At 42.2% G+C, this 16,272-nt stretch overlaps 2 protein-coding genes and 5 non-coding genes across 8 annotated transcripts in view; 3 read left to right on the plus strand and 4 right to left on the minus strand.

Annotated features, from left to right (window-relative positions):
- LOC124183967 (semaphorin-1A-like) overlaps window positions 1-16,272 on the plus strand; it is a 220,037-nt gene that overhangs the window by 61,299 nt on the left and 142,466 nt on the right. The window lies entirely within an intron of this gene.
- On the minus strand, window positions 1,836-1,907 carry Trnad-guc. The gene has a single exon. It is a non-coding gene; the product is annotated as a tRNA-Asp (tRNA).
- Trnad-guc lies at window positions 2,414-2,485 on the minus strand. Its single transcript has one exon. It is a non-coding gene; the product is annotated as a tRNA-Asp (tRNA).
- Window positions 2,992-3,063, minus strand: Trnad-guc. The gene has a single exon. It is a non-coding gene; the product is annotated as a tRNA-Asp (tRNA).
- On the plus strand, window positions 3,573-3,673 carry Trnay-gua. Its single transcript has 2 exons — window positions 3,573-3,609; window positions 3,638-3,673. It is a non-coding gene; the product is annotated as a tRNA-Tyr (tRNA).
- Trnaf-gaa lies at window positions 4,831-4,903 on the plus strand. The gene has a single exon. It is a non-coding gene; the product is annotated as a tRNA-Phe (tRNA).
- LOC124183968 lies at window positions 5,457-10,217 on the minus strand. 2 transcript variants are annotated; one of them, XM_046573202.1, is made up of 7 exons: window positions 9,259-10,217; window positions 9,008-9,088; window positions 7,850-8,447; window positions 7,492-7,676; window positions 6,640-6,765; window positions 6,334-6,516; window positions 5,457-5,801 (listed from the first exon to the last, which is right to left on the minus strand). In XM_046573202.1, the coding sequence occupies exons 3-7, from the start codon at window positions 7,992-7,994 to the stop codon at window positions 5,562-5,564; spliced, it is 879 nt and encodes a 292-aa protein (XP_046429158.1). In that variant the 5' UTR covers window positions 7,995-8,447; window positions 9,008-9,088; window positions 9,259-10,217; the 3' UTR covers window positions 5,457-5,561. The 2 variants fall into 2 exon arrangements, with proteins under 2 accessions (XP_046429158.1, XP_046429157.1); XM_046573201.1 differs by having other exon boundaries at window positions 7,850-7,988; window positions 9,008-10,217.

Here is a 16,272-nt window from a genome sequence, read left to right on the forward strand (position 1 = left end):
ATAGTGTGAGCTCCTTTTCATTCCACGTTTGGACTGACGTCGAAACGACGCCTTTATGTGCCGTTAATTAGTTCCTGTACTCGTACCGATCGTTCGGCTCTTGTAAGTAGGTTGTAATAGTAGGAAACTAGTCTGCGGAGCCGATCGAGTTAGAACTATGCGTTGCGATATTCGTACAATGCGGATACTTGTGTATTTATAGCACGTGTGTTTGTGCATCTGCGTGTGTCGAGTACAAACCTTGACGGTAATTTACGCACCAAGGGGTAATTACCGCGCAATCAAACTGTCAAAAGGTGAACTCTGACCCGTAACGAATTGACGGTTGTACAGCGGGGCCTTGTGCAGCCGTCTTATAACACACTCCGAACTGCTCTCCTGGCGTAGCTTTGCCATATTATAACTACGTATGCCTCTGTGAGATGGTGCGCGAGTGTGACACGTATTGTACCTTGTACGTCTAGCTAGGCTTACAATTATTTATTTATTTATTTATTATTGATCATGGAGATAACTCCCCTTTTGATCACAAATCCCAAAAAAATTTTATATATAACATAATACAAGTAATAGTAATAATAAAAATAATAATAACCATAAACATAATGCTAATTAAAATGTAATAGCTATAATTATGACTATAACTATAATCTCAAACATTAAGCAATCTCAGACATTTTTTTTTTTTGCAATTAATATCTTATCATAATCAAACACTTAAATCGTACTGACTTTTTCGATTTCTAATAAATGCAGAGAGGAACGTCACTGACTTTTTACAAGTGCGGAATTTTGTTATACTGTATATGTTTAGTCTGTGACCTTTTTCGTCGGGAAATGACGAATTATTACTTAAGAATCAAAATTTAACAATTGCCATTTTTGCCAATGTTTTACTTCAGGTACTTGATGTGCGTACACTGTGCCTTGGATCGCGATGTCTAATTCGTTTGGTTTGACTTCACCGAGCTTGATTCAATCAGCGCTCAGGTTATAAATGATAGTAATTTCAATTTTGTCGTGAATTTTCATTAGTTTCATTCAATATCTCATTCCAGCAATAATAATCTAACGGTTCATACTCGTAATAATAAAAGTTAAATCTTGAAATATGTGACATTGGCTTTGGTCTATAAAGATAAATTCAGTTAGTACCAAAAATTTGACAGATTTTCAACGTGGATTAATCCACTTACATGTTTTTATCAGCACAACGGCATATACTTGAGTAACGTGTTGAGAAAATTATAAACATTTATTTCATGCTGTATAATGATACGCCCTTTGGTGGTGACGCAGTGTGAGGGTTGAGTAATGTGCGATACCACGTTTAGATGACGTATGGATGCAGACGGTGAGATTTATTCTAAGACGATTGTTAGAATTGGAAAATATGGTACAGATTAGAAAAAAGTTGGTACATTTTTTATTCCCTAATCAGGTCAGACGCTTGATAATACAACTTAGAACAAGTAGAAATAATTTTTTGATTTTTTATTTCACATTACTGTAAACTATTGTTGTAATATTATTATACGTCTATTTCTTAAAAAAAAAAAAAAATACAACAAGGAAAAGAAACGATATAACAGCTATTTTGCAATTGCAAATGTCATTGTCAGTTTATTTAATGTATTGTTTATTTTGTGTTACTCCGGTGAATATGTACTTGAAAAAAGAAATTACATGACGTATCGATATCTGTTTTAAAAGGGACGAACTGAACGATACATGCAAAATAATTTGATTACAAGATTCTCTGTCTTGCAATGTCATGTTTGATTCTGTACAAATAATCAGATCATTCTGATTGTAAAAAAAAATTAAAAATTAATCTCCCCGGCGGGGAATCGAACCCCGGTCTCCCGCGTGACAGGCGGGGATACTGACCACTATACTACCGAGGACATGTCCAACATGTAATTAAAGACTTTTTTCCCCACTTCTAACCTATCAGGGCAGAGCGCATTCAAGTGCTATAGAGGTAAAATGAACATTACCTAACTTCAAATCAATATCTGTTTACAGAGGTTGATGCATAGAGACAAATCATGGGTCTCTGTGTATATAACGCACTAGAGGAAGATGAACCGACGATGAGTTACGTGTATAAAGTAATCACTCGATGAAATTTCGATTTTTTGTCACGTTTTTTTCTAATGCGATCATTTCGAGTACGGAGAAAACATTCAAAAAACTCTTCTCCCTGGCGGAGTTGTAGGTTAGGTTAGACATTTTTATTCCCAGACCAATTTTTGGAAGCTTTCGGTCATTTTTCTGGGTATCGTCGTCTGATCGGTAAATCAAAACGAGCAGTTTTTGCGAGATAAACTGTAAAAGAAAAATTTAAAAAAAAAAAACACTTCGACTGCGAATCAACGAGTTTATCCTTTTGAGAAACGAAAAAAATATCCTCCCCGGCGGGGAATCGAACCCCGGTCTCCCGCGTGACAGGCGGGGATACTGACCACTATACTACCGAGGACATGTCGAACATGTAATTAAAGACTTTTTTCCCCACTTCTAACCTATCAGGGCAGAACGCATTCAAGTGCTATAGAGGTAAAATGAATATTACCTAACTTCAAATCGATATCTGTTTACAGAGGTTGATGCATAGAGACAAATCATGGGTCTCTGTGTATATAACGCACTAGAGGAAGATGAACCGACGATGAGTTACGTGTATAAAATAATCACTCGATGAAATCTCGATTTTTTGTCACGTTTTTTTCTAATGCGATCATTTCGAGTACGGAGAAAACATTCAAAAAACTCTTCTCCCCGGCGGAGTTGTAGGTTAGGTTAGACATTTTTATTCCCAGACCTATTTTCCGAAGCTTTCGGTCATTTTTCTGGGTATCGTCGTCTGATCGGTAAATCAAAACGAGCAGTTTTTGCGAGATAAACTGTAAAAGAAAAATTAAAAAAAAAAAAACACTTCGACTGCGAATCAACGAGTTTATCCTTTTGAAAAACGAAAAAAATATCCTCCCCGGCGGGGAATCGAACCCCGGTCTCCCGCGTGACAGGCGGGGATACTTACCACTATACTACCGAGGACATGCATAGATGGCACTTACGTTGCTACATAAACTCTAACACTCATATATTGATTGAAGTAGCTGAGCCAGTCTATCGAAAGTAGACACTATTAGTCACAGACGATAAACTTATTTATACACCGTACGGAAGTACGACGCAGGCGTTGAAACAGTCTGGAAAAGAGTCTGTAGTAAGTTCGAATTCTCGAAATAAACACGGCGGAACAACCAGCTGCATACAACATTTATTTATTTTCAATTCATGTAATCACCAAATAATTATCTCTTTCATTTCATGGTGATTACAGTAATAAATATAGTAATCAATTACGCCGCATTGGTAAAAATAAGAAAATTGTGGAAGTATATAAACAAGCTTTTCGCTTTTCTTCTTCTCACCTTAATCTTACGGTTTCATTTTAATCGAACTACGTGCTCCAGCAATGTCTTATGACAAGATACAGTGACCTTAGAAATTTGGAGTACGTATTATGGTTATAAAATTTTTTAAACACCCACGTTCTCATACCTTCGATAGCTCAGTTGGTAGAGCGGTGGACTGTAGTTGGCGTGATAGAATCCGAATAAGAGACATCCATAGGTCGCTGGTTCAAATCCGGCTCGAAGGAGTTTTTTTAGAAATTTTTTCTTTTTTTTATTTCTTCTTTTTCATACCGTTTTGTGTACATTTTCTCCTTCAATTTCGAGCTTTAAATTGACAAGACCTTAACTCTGATCAAGCAAAAACTGCGAAACCACGTAAATTCAAGTTCAACGTCTTTTTATAAAATCAGCAATCACAGTTTACGAAACTATATAGTTACAAGCATTTCGCAGTGGTTTCATCGATCGATAATACTTTGTTTTTTTTCTTTTTCCACGAGGAAGAATCGCGGTTGAAATTTTTCACACGTTGGAGAAGAAACAAATCGATAAATAAAATAATAACTGTACATTTATTATTCGAGGGTTAAATTTTCAGCGTTCGAAGCGGCGCGGATTGTTTCGTTGTACATTATTACACATACCCATACATAAATACACTTACTCAGAGGGAATGGTAAGATTAAAAAAGACGGTGGGAGGGGGAAGGGGGAGGAGGCACAGATATTAGCCTGGGAAAAGACAAACGAGAATAAAAGAGAAGCGAAAGAGTCGAAGGATAGCCGTGTACGCCTTTTGCCTTTTGAATATCCGGAGGATAGGAGGCGAGCCCGCGTTTTACCCGTCGCGCCAGAGGAGCATAAAGGCTTTCACGCATGTGTGTCGTACATGAGTATGTTCCTCTTTCGAACCCGGCTTCCCCGCAGCGCCATAACGCGGCCCCATTCACTACGGGGTATTTCAACGCGAACGGCAGACACACAGACAGCACAATGAGCCCAATTACTTTAATTGTAGTCTCAGTCTGCTGGATGCGAATATAACGCCCACCTTTATACCGGAAGAGACGAGGGGCGAAACCAAATCCCCCCCCCCTTTCCTCCCCCCGGTACCCTAAACAATTTGCGCAACATTCGTTTGTTTGTTTTTTTTTTTTTTTTTAATCTTTTTATTCAACCCCTAAATGTCTTCTTCCCGATTATTCCCGCACAAAGCATCCGTCTAAGCAGTTTTTCAACTTTTTCGATTCCTCGTTCGTTTGATCGTTGGCTCGAAGTCATCGCTGAAATTCTCTTGTCACATTTTATATCGATGGAGAAATTTTTTATTTCCCAGTCATTTTCAACAACGGAGAAAACGTCGACGGTCACGGTTCACGTTGCCGAAACGCCCACTGATATCAGCCGAAATAGCTCAGTTGGGAGAGCGTTAGACTGAAGATCTAAATGTCCCCGGTTCAATCCCGGGTTTCGGCAAGTGCATTTTTTTTTATAGTTTGGTTTTTTGATTTTTTTTCCATCACGATTTTACTCCCTTTTTTTCTTGCCTTATTCCGAAATTCTTACAACGATTTAAAACGCAGAATGAAGGGATAGTTAGAAGTTTTGTTGAAAAGAATTTAGAGAAATGATTTTTATAGACAAATTGGATTTTGAACGTATTTTTCAAATTTTCATATTTTTCATTTGTTTTAACGAATTATATAACTATAATGTTACATTGGGATTTGAATAATAGTTCACATTAACGTTATCTTATGTACTCGGAAACAGTGAAAATTTGATAAACAAGTAGATTAGATTGAAAATAGTTTTATTGCTGATTATTGATACACCCGGTTAATTTGAAAGATTTTAAAAATTCAGTTTCCTAAATAACGTTGACGGTTAGTAGATAATTAAAAATCAACGTTCGATATTCGCGTACTCAAATTATCCGACTTATTGATCTAGCTCAATAAAACTAAGGTTGAAATCCAATAATGTAATCGGTGAATAAATTTTTTTTATTAATTTTTTATCACTCGCAAGACAGCTTGTTATAAATAATAATATAAATAATTGATATCATCATTTCCCAGTGTGTCGTATATAAATAATAAAATAACAATGAGACGAGCCGGTTGACGCAGCTTCAGTGTCGCACAAGACTATGGGTGTGACAAGACGTATCGGAGCAGGTTTTCCTGCCGAGTCGTTTGTACGGTCGATCGTAAAAACAGCTACCTTCAGACCTGGTTGAACTCGGAGCACAGGATGTGGTCACGGGCCGATTTCCGCAGTCGGAGTTTTCCCCGGAAGAAGATTGCCTCCGCATAACGTAAGCCGTCGCGCAGCAGAAGAGAACTACGAGAATCCCGAGTAGAGCTGCAATCTGGCGAAAGGCGTTCAGGAATTTCCGTCAAAGGACGCGCTGAGAAAAATTTCATTTGTCATAGTAACTAGAAAAATTAAGTAGAACAGGTATCGTTAAAAAAACTGATTCAATATTGTTGGAATTACGAAAAACGAGGTACGCCTAAACATTTTGCGCTATTGTCGATCCTTTTTTGGTTATTGCAACGCAAAATCAGTTTCTGAGGTTTGCTCTACTTATTTGGTTAAACAAGGCTTTAACGTCAATTTATCGTTGCACGAGAATTAAATTTTCGCAACGGTTGCAAGAAAATATAACAACAGCGATCGTAATGAGAAAGAATAGTATCGGATACTAGACTTTCCGGTATCAGCTAGAAAACTAATTTTCATTCTGTACCTAGACGTATATTTTTCGATTTTGGTAAAATATGAAAATAGTTAACGACTGAGCGGTAATCGGAACTAAAAATTTCTCTCAGTTCAATAAGGCTAAGCGCAACTCCGTAACCGAGTCAAGAAAATTAACTTGTTTTTCTGGAAAAGGATACGACCGTCAGGATGATTTTAAGTCTGTTCGCTCTCAAACGCGGCCACGGAAGCATCTGAACGTTGCAGAGATGGATCAGCTCGGTGCTCGGATCCAGGTTGTCCACCGATTTTGAGGTCCATCCTTCATGGCAGATACAGAAACCCGTAGAATTGTCGGTCTTGCCGTGATGGCAGTATATGTTCTGGGAAAAGATTCGATTGGTAAAGCCTGAGGCATGGGAACCCATTGACGATAAGTGGTAGAGTATTTCTCATGAAATTTAATTTCGAAATTTCAGTTAGGGTTTTGAGAAAATTTTTCGTACCGATAAGTATGGCCGCGGTTCCGACCTCCAAGCCGTCTCCGCTGTTCCTCGACTCAGGGCGCGAACTTCAACTTCGTTCACCGCGTTCTCCAAATCTCGACAGGTGTTGCTAGCCGGCACGTAGGCCTGCAGCCAGGATGAAAGAAGAGAGACTTTTGGAGAATAAGTTATACTTCAACAGTATGAGGAATGTAGGGAGTGGAATGAACGTGTGGTATTCTTTTTGCTCGAAGCCAATCGTGACCGCGACTGTGGGGTGAGTTATAGACACACGCTCTTGTATCAGGCCTATACAGGGTATATGATAGTCGTGGAAGTGCAAAACCATCAAAAGTAAGAGTTATAAATTCCTGTCAAATTAAGCGGTAGCAGGGCGTCAGTTACACGCTACATCGCATGCTGTTTATAGTAGCCGGGTATAAATCTCTGGATCGCAAGAAAAATTCACCCGCGCCGCGTTTTGTTGGGCCTATATAACTTTTATAATGCAACCAGCTTATCAAAGACTTACGTGATTTACGTATAACGTGAGAAACACAGAAGGAAGAAAGAGTATATCTGTTCGAAAGGTTCTTTCGCAATATTTTTGAATCATATCACAGAACGTACCGGTTTAAAAATGTCGGAAATTTCAGTCTAATGAAGGCCAAAAGCGACTACTGAACTTCAAGTTTCGGTCTGACGAATTCTTCAAAACTGAATCCAACTGGATAAAGGAATCCATTCCAGTTGGTGAAAACCGAAATCGCGTAATCGACGTGTCTTTTATGTACTACATTTGAAGATAGTCCACGGAATGCGAAGGATGGGAAAAAAAGTTGTGTTAAATTCTTGGTGAATATTCAAACCCACAACGTCAGGCAGTTCTTTATTCGTATCAGCGATACAAACTGGAACTGGCTGGCACCGCCGGTGCCGACGGTTAAAGAAGTTTCTCTTCCCGTGGTACTTTATGTGACAATTAACCGGACGACAGTCATCCAGAGTGTCTAGATCGACGGTAGGACACTTCCTGGCTTCACCTCTGTCGTAGTATCCTGATTGAAAGTAGATAAAATGAGCCAGAGAAATGGTTGAAGAGAGCTTGGCGGTATTGAATATTTCATCTCAAATAAGAAGTCTACTTTCTTCTCTACTGGATCCCTTAGAACCGAGTGAGATTCGTGAAAAAATTAACGAAATCATGAGAAAATCAGCGACCAAAACTTACCTTGAAGAACGGGACGTACGTTTGATCTCGATGATACGCCGGTGTCGAATTTAACCTTCTGACGTATCTCGCCAGTCTGATTGTCCTTAGTTGTGTAACCGATCGCGATCATGCATTCCCCGACACGGTCATGAAGGTACTGCATAATAAATCAGCCAAGTCTCACGATCGTCTGACGGACGATACCTTACCATGCATGGTGGCAACAAGTTAAACAATTTCTGAGCATTGATTCAACGTCGGAAATGAATGAGAAGGATCGGTAATAGTAAAAAGCTTCCACGTCACCAGGAAAAACGGTTTTCAAAATATTGCTACGCCAGCAACTCGTACAACCCATGATGGCGTCGAGGATCGCGATCATGCGACCACGTGCGATGATGGCTGTGTGGGTCGTCGTCTTCCTTCCGTTCGAATTCCCCCAGGGTTTTTATTCGCTCGGTGTAGGTGGTGTTTAGTGATAATATGTTTGGCCATGGTGGTGGCAGAAGCACACAAACTGGTGTGCTGGTTGGTGCGAGACGGCTCCGCCCAGTCCGCAGGATCAAGATAACTACCGGTATTACGTCACCGCGGTACACCAGGGCGACCCCCCCGCCTTCTCATTATTTCCCTTATTTCCCACCGTTTCGAAAGCGGACGAAAAATAATCCATCCCCGACTGTACCTGCCCACCCCCTGCAACCATCACCACCCCGTACACCTACCTACCAGAGCTCATGTCAAGGTAATCAGGAACCGTTTATGAATATTTCAACATTTTCACCGGAGTCTTACACCCTCCTCAGGCAATTACATAATTATTCGTGATAATACTGACGAATCGTGACGAATAATACAGCGATGTGTTATAGTAGTATTTTCTGGGAATGATGTAGCGTTTTGGTCAATTCGTCAGTTGCCATTTTGAGAAATGGTACACCCTTTAGAATTTCCTGGGATTTTCGAATGGAATGGAACAGGTACATACAGACCACTGAGTAAATCCTGAGCAACATTAGTTCGGAAGTAGTTTTGCATTTTTTTATTTGTTTGTTTATTTTTTTTGATCATTTGCAACCGTTATCCAATTACCGAAGCAAGTCTCTATCTGTAACTCTAACTGAAACCAAGCTCATCTTTTAGGTCTAGATCGTAAAATGCTGGTGGTAAACTTACAAGAGTCGGCCAAACAAGAGTCACGTTTCTGGAAGCATTTGGAATCAGGACGCCCATGTCACCTCCGACGAGTTGAATGTGCTGGGGGTGATAAGATCGGGAGGTTTAGAACACTGGTCAGAATCGTTGATCTTTGAGCGCTTCGGTATTGGTACTAAGCTGTGAGGTGCACAGCCCTTCCAGCTTCGAGGTATACAAAACGACGCGCATGAAGTACACAACTACACGTTATATTCACGTGTCACATTTACCTCGCACTCGACGTCATTCGGGCAGATGGTCTCGCAGCACTTGATCATCCGAGCATTTATCGCGCACCACTCGTTCCCCTCGTTCTTGATATCAACGTCTGAAAGACGCGATGGACTATTAACGCAGTACACTCTCTATTTCTACGACTGCGCAAGAACTGGCTACGCGTTATTGCACCCTGGTGAAAACATTCGTCGTAATATCAAGACCAAGGTCCTTCTCAGACCTGAGTTTCACCGGCAGTAACCATGGATCGTGATTTTTCGTAGCGTCGAAAACGTCCCACGAGTGACATGAACCAAGGCTTGACAAAAGCACTAAAATTTCAACTCATTCCAGCTACAGACAGCAGTCTGCGACTTGTGAGTTCTGGTAACTAATTCGAGGAGCAAACCTTTCCGTTTGATGGCCAGAAAGAAACTAATCCGCGCCCCTGCAGGTGGACTTCGTTAAGTTTCTTGCCGATGAAGTTTCCGTGCAAAGAGGCCAGAGCCAGCCTTCCTCTTCGTGTGTCGGATGTGTCCTGCTGTCAGTGTGCCGTCACTCAGCCGCAGACCGTGCGTAATAATTATTCCCTGACGCACCCGACGATCTTTCGAGTGGCTTAAGTCACCCGAAACCGAACCGTCGTTGCAGGCCGTTAAACGGTCGGATCGAGATACGGGTATCCTTTTCCTCCTCCTCCTCTTCCTCAAGCATCGGTTGATCTTATCCACGAGTTGGAAGTGATGCGGCGAGATTGAATCGATCCTCGTCATCAGGCATGTCATTCGTTATCACCTTGGTTGGGTGAGTCTGAATTTCTGGGCTCTCGTGGCTTGTTCTTGATTTGAAAAAGGGGCTGACGCAGGTTTTCGGTAGCCATTTTCAGCCACCGAGACGGGATGAAGGTGACCATCATTCGGATCAGATCAGTGCGACGGTACGCGCGCGGCAAGAGCAGCTCGACAAAACTGAACTACACTCCACAGTTTCAGACTTTCAGCTGGTCACGTTGCGTTTCCGAGACTCTCTTTCTGCATCAGGAGAAGAGTGCGGGAAACGCAACGTTGCGTGTAGAATTGCAACGATGTAGCCAGCCGCTCGACCAGCTGGGCTGTTCAGTATGTTCCAGATATTCCCTACCCTCACACGTCGCGATCGAAACCCCGATCATCGTTTACCCCTCAAAACTACATCTTCCGGAAATAGCAAGGATCCGGAATACCAGTTGCGAATATTGGTTGCAAATATTGGCAAGGAATTAGAGATTGAGATGTACCGAGCACCTTGGACAATTGTTCATGTTGACGAGCAATTGAGTGTTGGAATACAGTGTTCAATGTCTCGCCTAATCCTGTACTTTGTACTGATGGTGAACAAAGGTCTGCAGTTCTTACAGCGATGAAGATGCATGGTTCACTTACCGATGCGGTAGTGTCTCGGGTTATTTTACATCATGGTTAATGAGTTTCAAGTGTGAATAAGTATGACGGTTCTATGAAGGATACCGTAATGATATTTATAACCATAGTAACCAAGTTTGAGCCGTACATTCGCAACCATTAAATCTTGAGAGCGAGTACTGTGATCGAAATTTCAGAACGTCTTCACCAGGGTTACGTACTTTGATAACTTGGCAGTGATTTCAGATGATGATGAATATTTCTTCGTCGAACAGGGTGAAACGAGGGATGGAGAAAAATAATTTTTGGATCGTTACCAAGTCGGCTACTCACAGAAAACCATGCCGACGTCCTTACGTTCGATGTGGCGAATCCCGCAGTTCTGAAATAAAATGAGGGACAGTCAGAGGGGTGGTTGGGCGGGTAACGGAGCGACGGCGGTGATTGTGGCAAAGAGCCGATTCGAACGGAGCCTTGAAGGAATTAAGAGAAGAGGGCAGGATGCACGGAGCTCGGTCTGCATGGTCTCGAGGGATTAAAGAACCGGTGAAGCTGGGGGACGCGCATAAGTGGTCTCCGTAGGTACCATTTTCCCACCGGTACCAAGGCTAGGTTGGGATCGTCCGCAGTCTGGTCTTTGTTGTAACGACCTATCGGCTGTATCGGCATTATACAGAACGCGGAGCAGCCTGGCGCAGGGCATCGTGGCAGCGATCGCCCATCCTTGGCCAATTTACATGTCAGTCTGTCAGGGTGTAATTTGACCGCAGTTGATTCCTCGCCCTCCGTCTTCCTCCTCCTTCTCCTCCTCTTCCTCTCCTACCCCGGGACGAGACACAAAAACAGCCACGATCATCCTCTGACGGAACGACGCGAGGATAATTGCGACCAGAAACTCGCGTCGATTTCAAAATATCGGAATTCTTAAGGCTCGTTCTCATACCTACCCTACCCCCAGACCTCCGGGCTATAGTCATGTTCATTTCTAAACACGGTATTGTTACTCTTTCGGCGATCATGGCCGATACGAGTCCCTGGACAAAGATGCCAGAACGTCACAACCTTTTTGTTACACAGTAAAATTGCCTTCCAATGACCTCACGAGATCGAACAAGATCTCACCGAGTCTCGTCTCTCACGTTTGTCAAGTATCAAATTACCAACCCTCGGTCTATCTGTTCGAAACTCATTCACCGTGTCATTTTCTCTTCAACGAACTTGTACTTGCCAAATCCATGTACCCAACGAAATGCTTTCTTCGAAAGTTCCGCCATTGAACGCCTGCTGATCCCAGTGCGAAAGGTAGCGGGAAGAAAACCCCATTCCGTGCTGGTCCCAAAAAACGATGAGAGTAATTTAAAAATAATCGTGCGCACTGCGCTGGTGAGTGGTTCAGTATTTTTGGACCGCGAGCGAGCATGAAAAAGCGGACTAAAAGATCGCGTGCGCGGACGACAGTTGCAGGTAACATCAGCTATTCCCCAAACCCCAAGAGCCGGGAAGGTGCGGAGCGTTGGTTCCATGAACAGGACTGAAAGTACGCAGGGAGAGGAGCAAGCGGACGTTAACCGGTGCCAGAGAAGCGGTTTACGGGATGCTTTTTTTTTCATTTCGGTTTAATTACTCCAATAGGACGTCGAGGTCCGAGTAATACCTATATGTATGTATACACATGTATACGTATATACTTTCTGTTTATGAAAATAACTCTAGACCGACAAACGGCGATCTTATCTACTTGAATGACGTCCCCGAGACCTGCACCGCTCCGCCAACTTCAAGGCAGTTTTATTTTAACCCCCACCATACGTCTGGGGTGTCACGATGCACGACGTACTTTGCTCCCTTGTAATTTTTTATTTGGACCCCATATTTTCGTTCTTTTTTTCGCAGACGCGTGAAAATTTTTCACTTACCCTCACTACCAGCTCTCCGAATGCGGTGGCAGAGTTCGCCAGCAACCAAATACACGCCAAGATATGTTGACGTGACATGTTTGCAGGGATGGTAACGGTGACTATCTGAAATAACTAATTTCATATGGATGTCAATTTCATGTTCGTTACGCCGATTGGACAGTTGTCATTCGAAATAACAGAACGTCGGGCATTCGTACATATGCCGGGTATCCAAAAAGCGTGGATAAAATTTTCTGGATTTTCTCAATGTGTCGAATCTAAGAAGATAGCATGAATATTCTTGATTTTTGAGACCACAGTTTCAAATTTAGGTATATTTTAACCAGTTTGATTTTGAAATTCATTTATTTCCTGTCTGTGGTAGAAATTAAAAAAAAAACTCTTCAACCACGTTCACATTTTTCCGAACTAAGGTATCAAAATCTATGTTCGTCCAAGATTATCGTGATTTGCTACTTTCGCGCTTTCAGCTCTTCAGGACATGATACCGGATACAATACATCGTATCGTGAACCCAGTGCTTGAACATATTATTGAAAAGGGCGCCACTGACTGGTAGCGACCTTAACGCTACTTCGCGGCGATGGTGCGAACTAGTTTCCCTGCAAGCCGGTAAGCCACGGCCAGTACGAAACTTCTATACCCTCAAACGTGAACAAATTCCTTATCCTGTTATACGTACCTTCGTTCAGTCGTGATCTGAGCAAAATAAAATCGTTGCGTCTGATTGAAAATACGTGAAAAGTAATAAATCGTTGCCACAGCTAGGTGATTATAATCCTTGTCAATTTTGAAAATGTTTTTAATCAACATTAATATCCTTTAGTACTTACCGATCGAGTCCGCGATCATTCGAACCGTTCACTAGCGTCATCCTTCGCGGAATTTAGAAATATCCCTGAAGAACAAGTTGCCTAAAACAAGGCGTACGGAACCACATTTTTGTCACTGTAATAATATCAAGACTCAAAAGCTATCTGGGAGAACTGTGAATTCTGAATTTGAAAGTTTTAGTCATTGATAACACAGGTCTGTATAGAAATTCTCTTTAAAAAAACAACAAATTATAGCTATGAAGGTGTTGATGTGCATCAAATCTATTATAATTACACATATTAATTAAGAAGGAAAAAATAAGTTGCTTTCTTTGCAGACCAGTGTAATAAGTCGATTCCTTCGTATGTTTTTCAAACCCCTTGGGTAATTTGAGATAAAAAATATCCCTGTTGTATGGCTGTGGCATTGAATAGCGAGTAAAGGCGAGAGAGAAAAGAGAAAAGGGCGAGCGAGAAGGAGATAGAGCGAGGGGGGGGAGGGGAAGATTTAAAAAGTCATCAAAAAAATCCGGAGAACAGTCGAGTCTTGGGGCAAACACAGCTGCTGCAAGGCCAGCTACTACCTACAGTCGGGTTCCAGCTCTCCTTCGAATCTATAATCCCTGGAGTCAGCCATCGAGCGTGCCACAGGATTTTTATTACATACACACGCAGGAACGGAGGCCGATAGCCTGGCGTCTGCAGCTACCGGATGAGGTAAAAAGTTGCTCGATCCGACCGCAGGCCTGCTCTCGCTTCGGTAAGAAGGAGAAAATTCTTGCCAGAAATTTTAGAATTCAACAACACGACAATTGTTGGAATAAATTATGTTGTCTTTTAGAATTTATAAACTAATGAAGTGTCAATCATTCGCTTCAAATATTTGACGAAGATTTTCGTTTGTTTTACGGACACTCTTTATTAACTTGGTGAACTTGTACACTAGATATTGTAAATTCGTTCAATTTGTTGAAAAATATCCTTCACAGACGATTCTCATGTACCGGAAATTTGTAAGAAGACTAAGAACTGCTGTAGCAATAACGTAAATCGATATGGAAGAAAGGCGTGAAGTATAACATGAATCGGGTACCAATTTTATTGCATAACATACTGCTGACGTTATAGCGCCATCTGATTGTGCTGATACTTGCAGGGCGTGCCTTGTGGTTCGCCTCGAACGGATCATTGACACGAGTAAAACCGGGCCGAGATCCTTTTTGTACCATGAACTGCACATGTGCGGCGCTTCCAAGCTTGCGGAGCGAAGATCCACTCGTGTGAACGGACTTTTGCACTACTCGTGATAGCTTTGCTTCCAACTATATAAAATCAGAGATTTTTGCAGACCATTCGGAGAGAAACTAAGCAATCGACGATCCCTCTTCATTCGCACGTTCAACAAGTGATTGATGCACAAAGATGTTGTACAATTCCAACATCTTAAATTTGATGGAGAGATTAAGAGGCGCTCGAACAGCCAAAAGATCCACCGGTGAAATTCTCCTCGCAAATCATTTCTACTGCGGTATAACTCAATCGCTGTGTAAGTATGTATGTAAGAGATTCACACACACACACCGCGCTTTGCGGTTAAGTGAAACCATTTTGCAGAAGTACATACATAAGCAACCTAGTTTTAAACATCGCGAATGTAGCGGCAGCTACGAGAGAAACCGTTTAAAAAACTATCGATTCTGCAAAGTGTTTGATCCGTGCCGTTTTCACTAAAGGCTACTATTCGCAACATATGCGCATAAGGTATAACATCGACGTCCGTAATCAAGACAGGAAGACTCGCCTGCAATATGTTACCCACCTCCGAAGTTTAGCGAACTTTTTGACGGTCTTCTTTCCCCCGCAGGCCATACGGTGAAAGTTTGATCAGTATAATATAAATACGCAGGTACGCGCATCCTTCAAATGCGTGGGTATAACAATGACTCTGCAAATATCTGTATACTTAAGTATTAACGATAAGTATGAGTCGCTGGAAGTTGGATCAATTCCAAAGTATAACGATATTCCGGGTAATTGCAGGAAGCTCATAATTGAACGGCTCCAACATGAAGCTCTTGAAATTTCGCATTAGTCGGTTCGATTCGATCTTACGCTAATTGGTGGAGGATATCAGCACTCCACTCAATCAGATCGCTGATTCCACGCCGATGATGCAGTCTCGTTTGGTGTAGCTCTTGTTGAATTCGACATTCGGTTAACGCGTAAAATCCGCGATTCAGTGGAGTGGGCGAACCTCGATGAATCAAAAAATTTGTGGGAAGCTTTTACACGCGCGCGAAAGCTTTTTTCTGAAAACGTTGGTAAGGGATAAAAACAAGCTTGCAGTCCGTGATGGAACATAAATTACGACAGGGACTGTACCGGTTTCGTGAGCGTCCATTTTGTTCTCTGAAGCAGCCCCGGGACCGGGTAACGGATCGTGTTGCCTCGTCAGGGTTATACAGTGTGTGTTTTAGAGTATGCAGATACTCGTTAGGGTTCGGCGTCGTCGACTATAAAATCGTCTCAAGTCCGAGACGTCGCTTCCGGTGAACGCAATTACGGCTTGTTTTCAAGCATAGCGCCGCTCCTTGACTTCGGGCAAGGATTTTCTCGATCGTTCCTCATCGGACTCGGTCGGTAACGAATTGCTCCCGAGGTAAAGTAGAGCCCGGGAGGCGACACACGCGTTGCACTCGTCGAAGGTGGTGCGGATAAGGAAGGAGAAACGCGGAGACTTGGCTTCGGCTCACCTGCACTGAAACCTGATGCGCCCAATAAAAATGAGAACAGGTTAGCCGCGCCAGCCGCCTTCCTGTCCCTCTAGTCCCGGCTCTCTAGGACAGTCTTGACAAACAACGAGCTCAGAGCCGAGTTCCTCGGTCTGCATTCGA

This window comes from Neodiprion fabricii, chromosome 5, assembly GCF_021155785.1.
Source record: "Neodiprion fabricii isolate iyNeoFabr1 chromosome 5, iyNeoFabr1.1, whole genome shotgun sequence".
NCBI classification, from domain to species: Eukaryota; Metazoa; Arthropoda; class Insecta; order Hymenoptera; family Diprionidae; genus Neodiprion; species Neodiprion fabricii.

Excerpts from the sequence above, each read along its gene's own strand:
- LOC124183968 (XM_046573201.1), bottom strand. The coding sequence starts at position 9,064 with ATGGGCGTCCTGATTCCAAATGCTTCCAGAAACGTGACTCTTGTTTGG. Across the intron at positions 7,677-7,849 it reads CGTACGTCCCGTTCTTCAAG|GATACTACGACAGAGGTGAA; the intron begins GTAAGTTTTGGT and ends ACTTTCAATCAG. Across the intron at positions 6,517-6,639 it reads AACCGCGGCCATACTTATCG|AACATATACTGCCATCACGG; the intron begins GTACGAAAAATT and ends ATCTTTTCCCAG.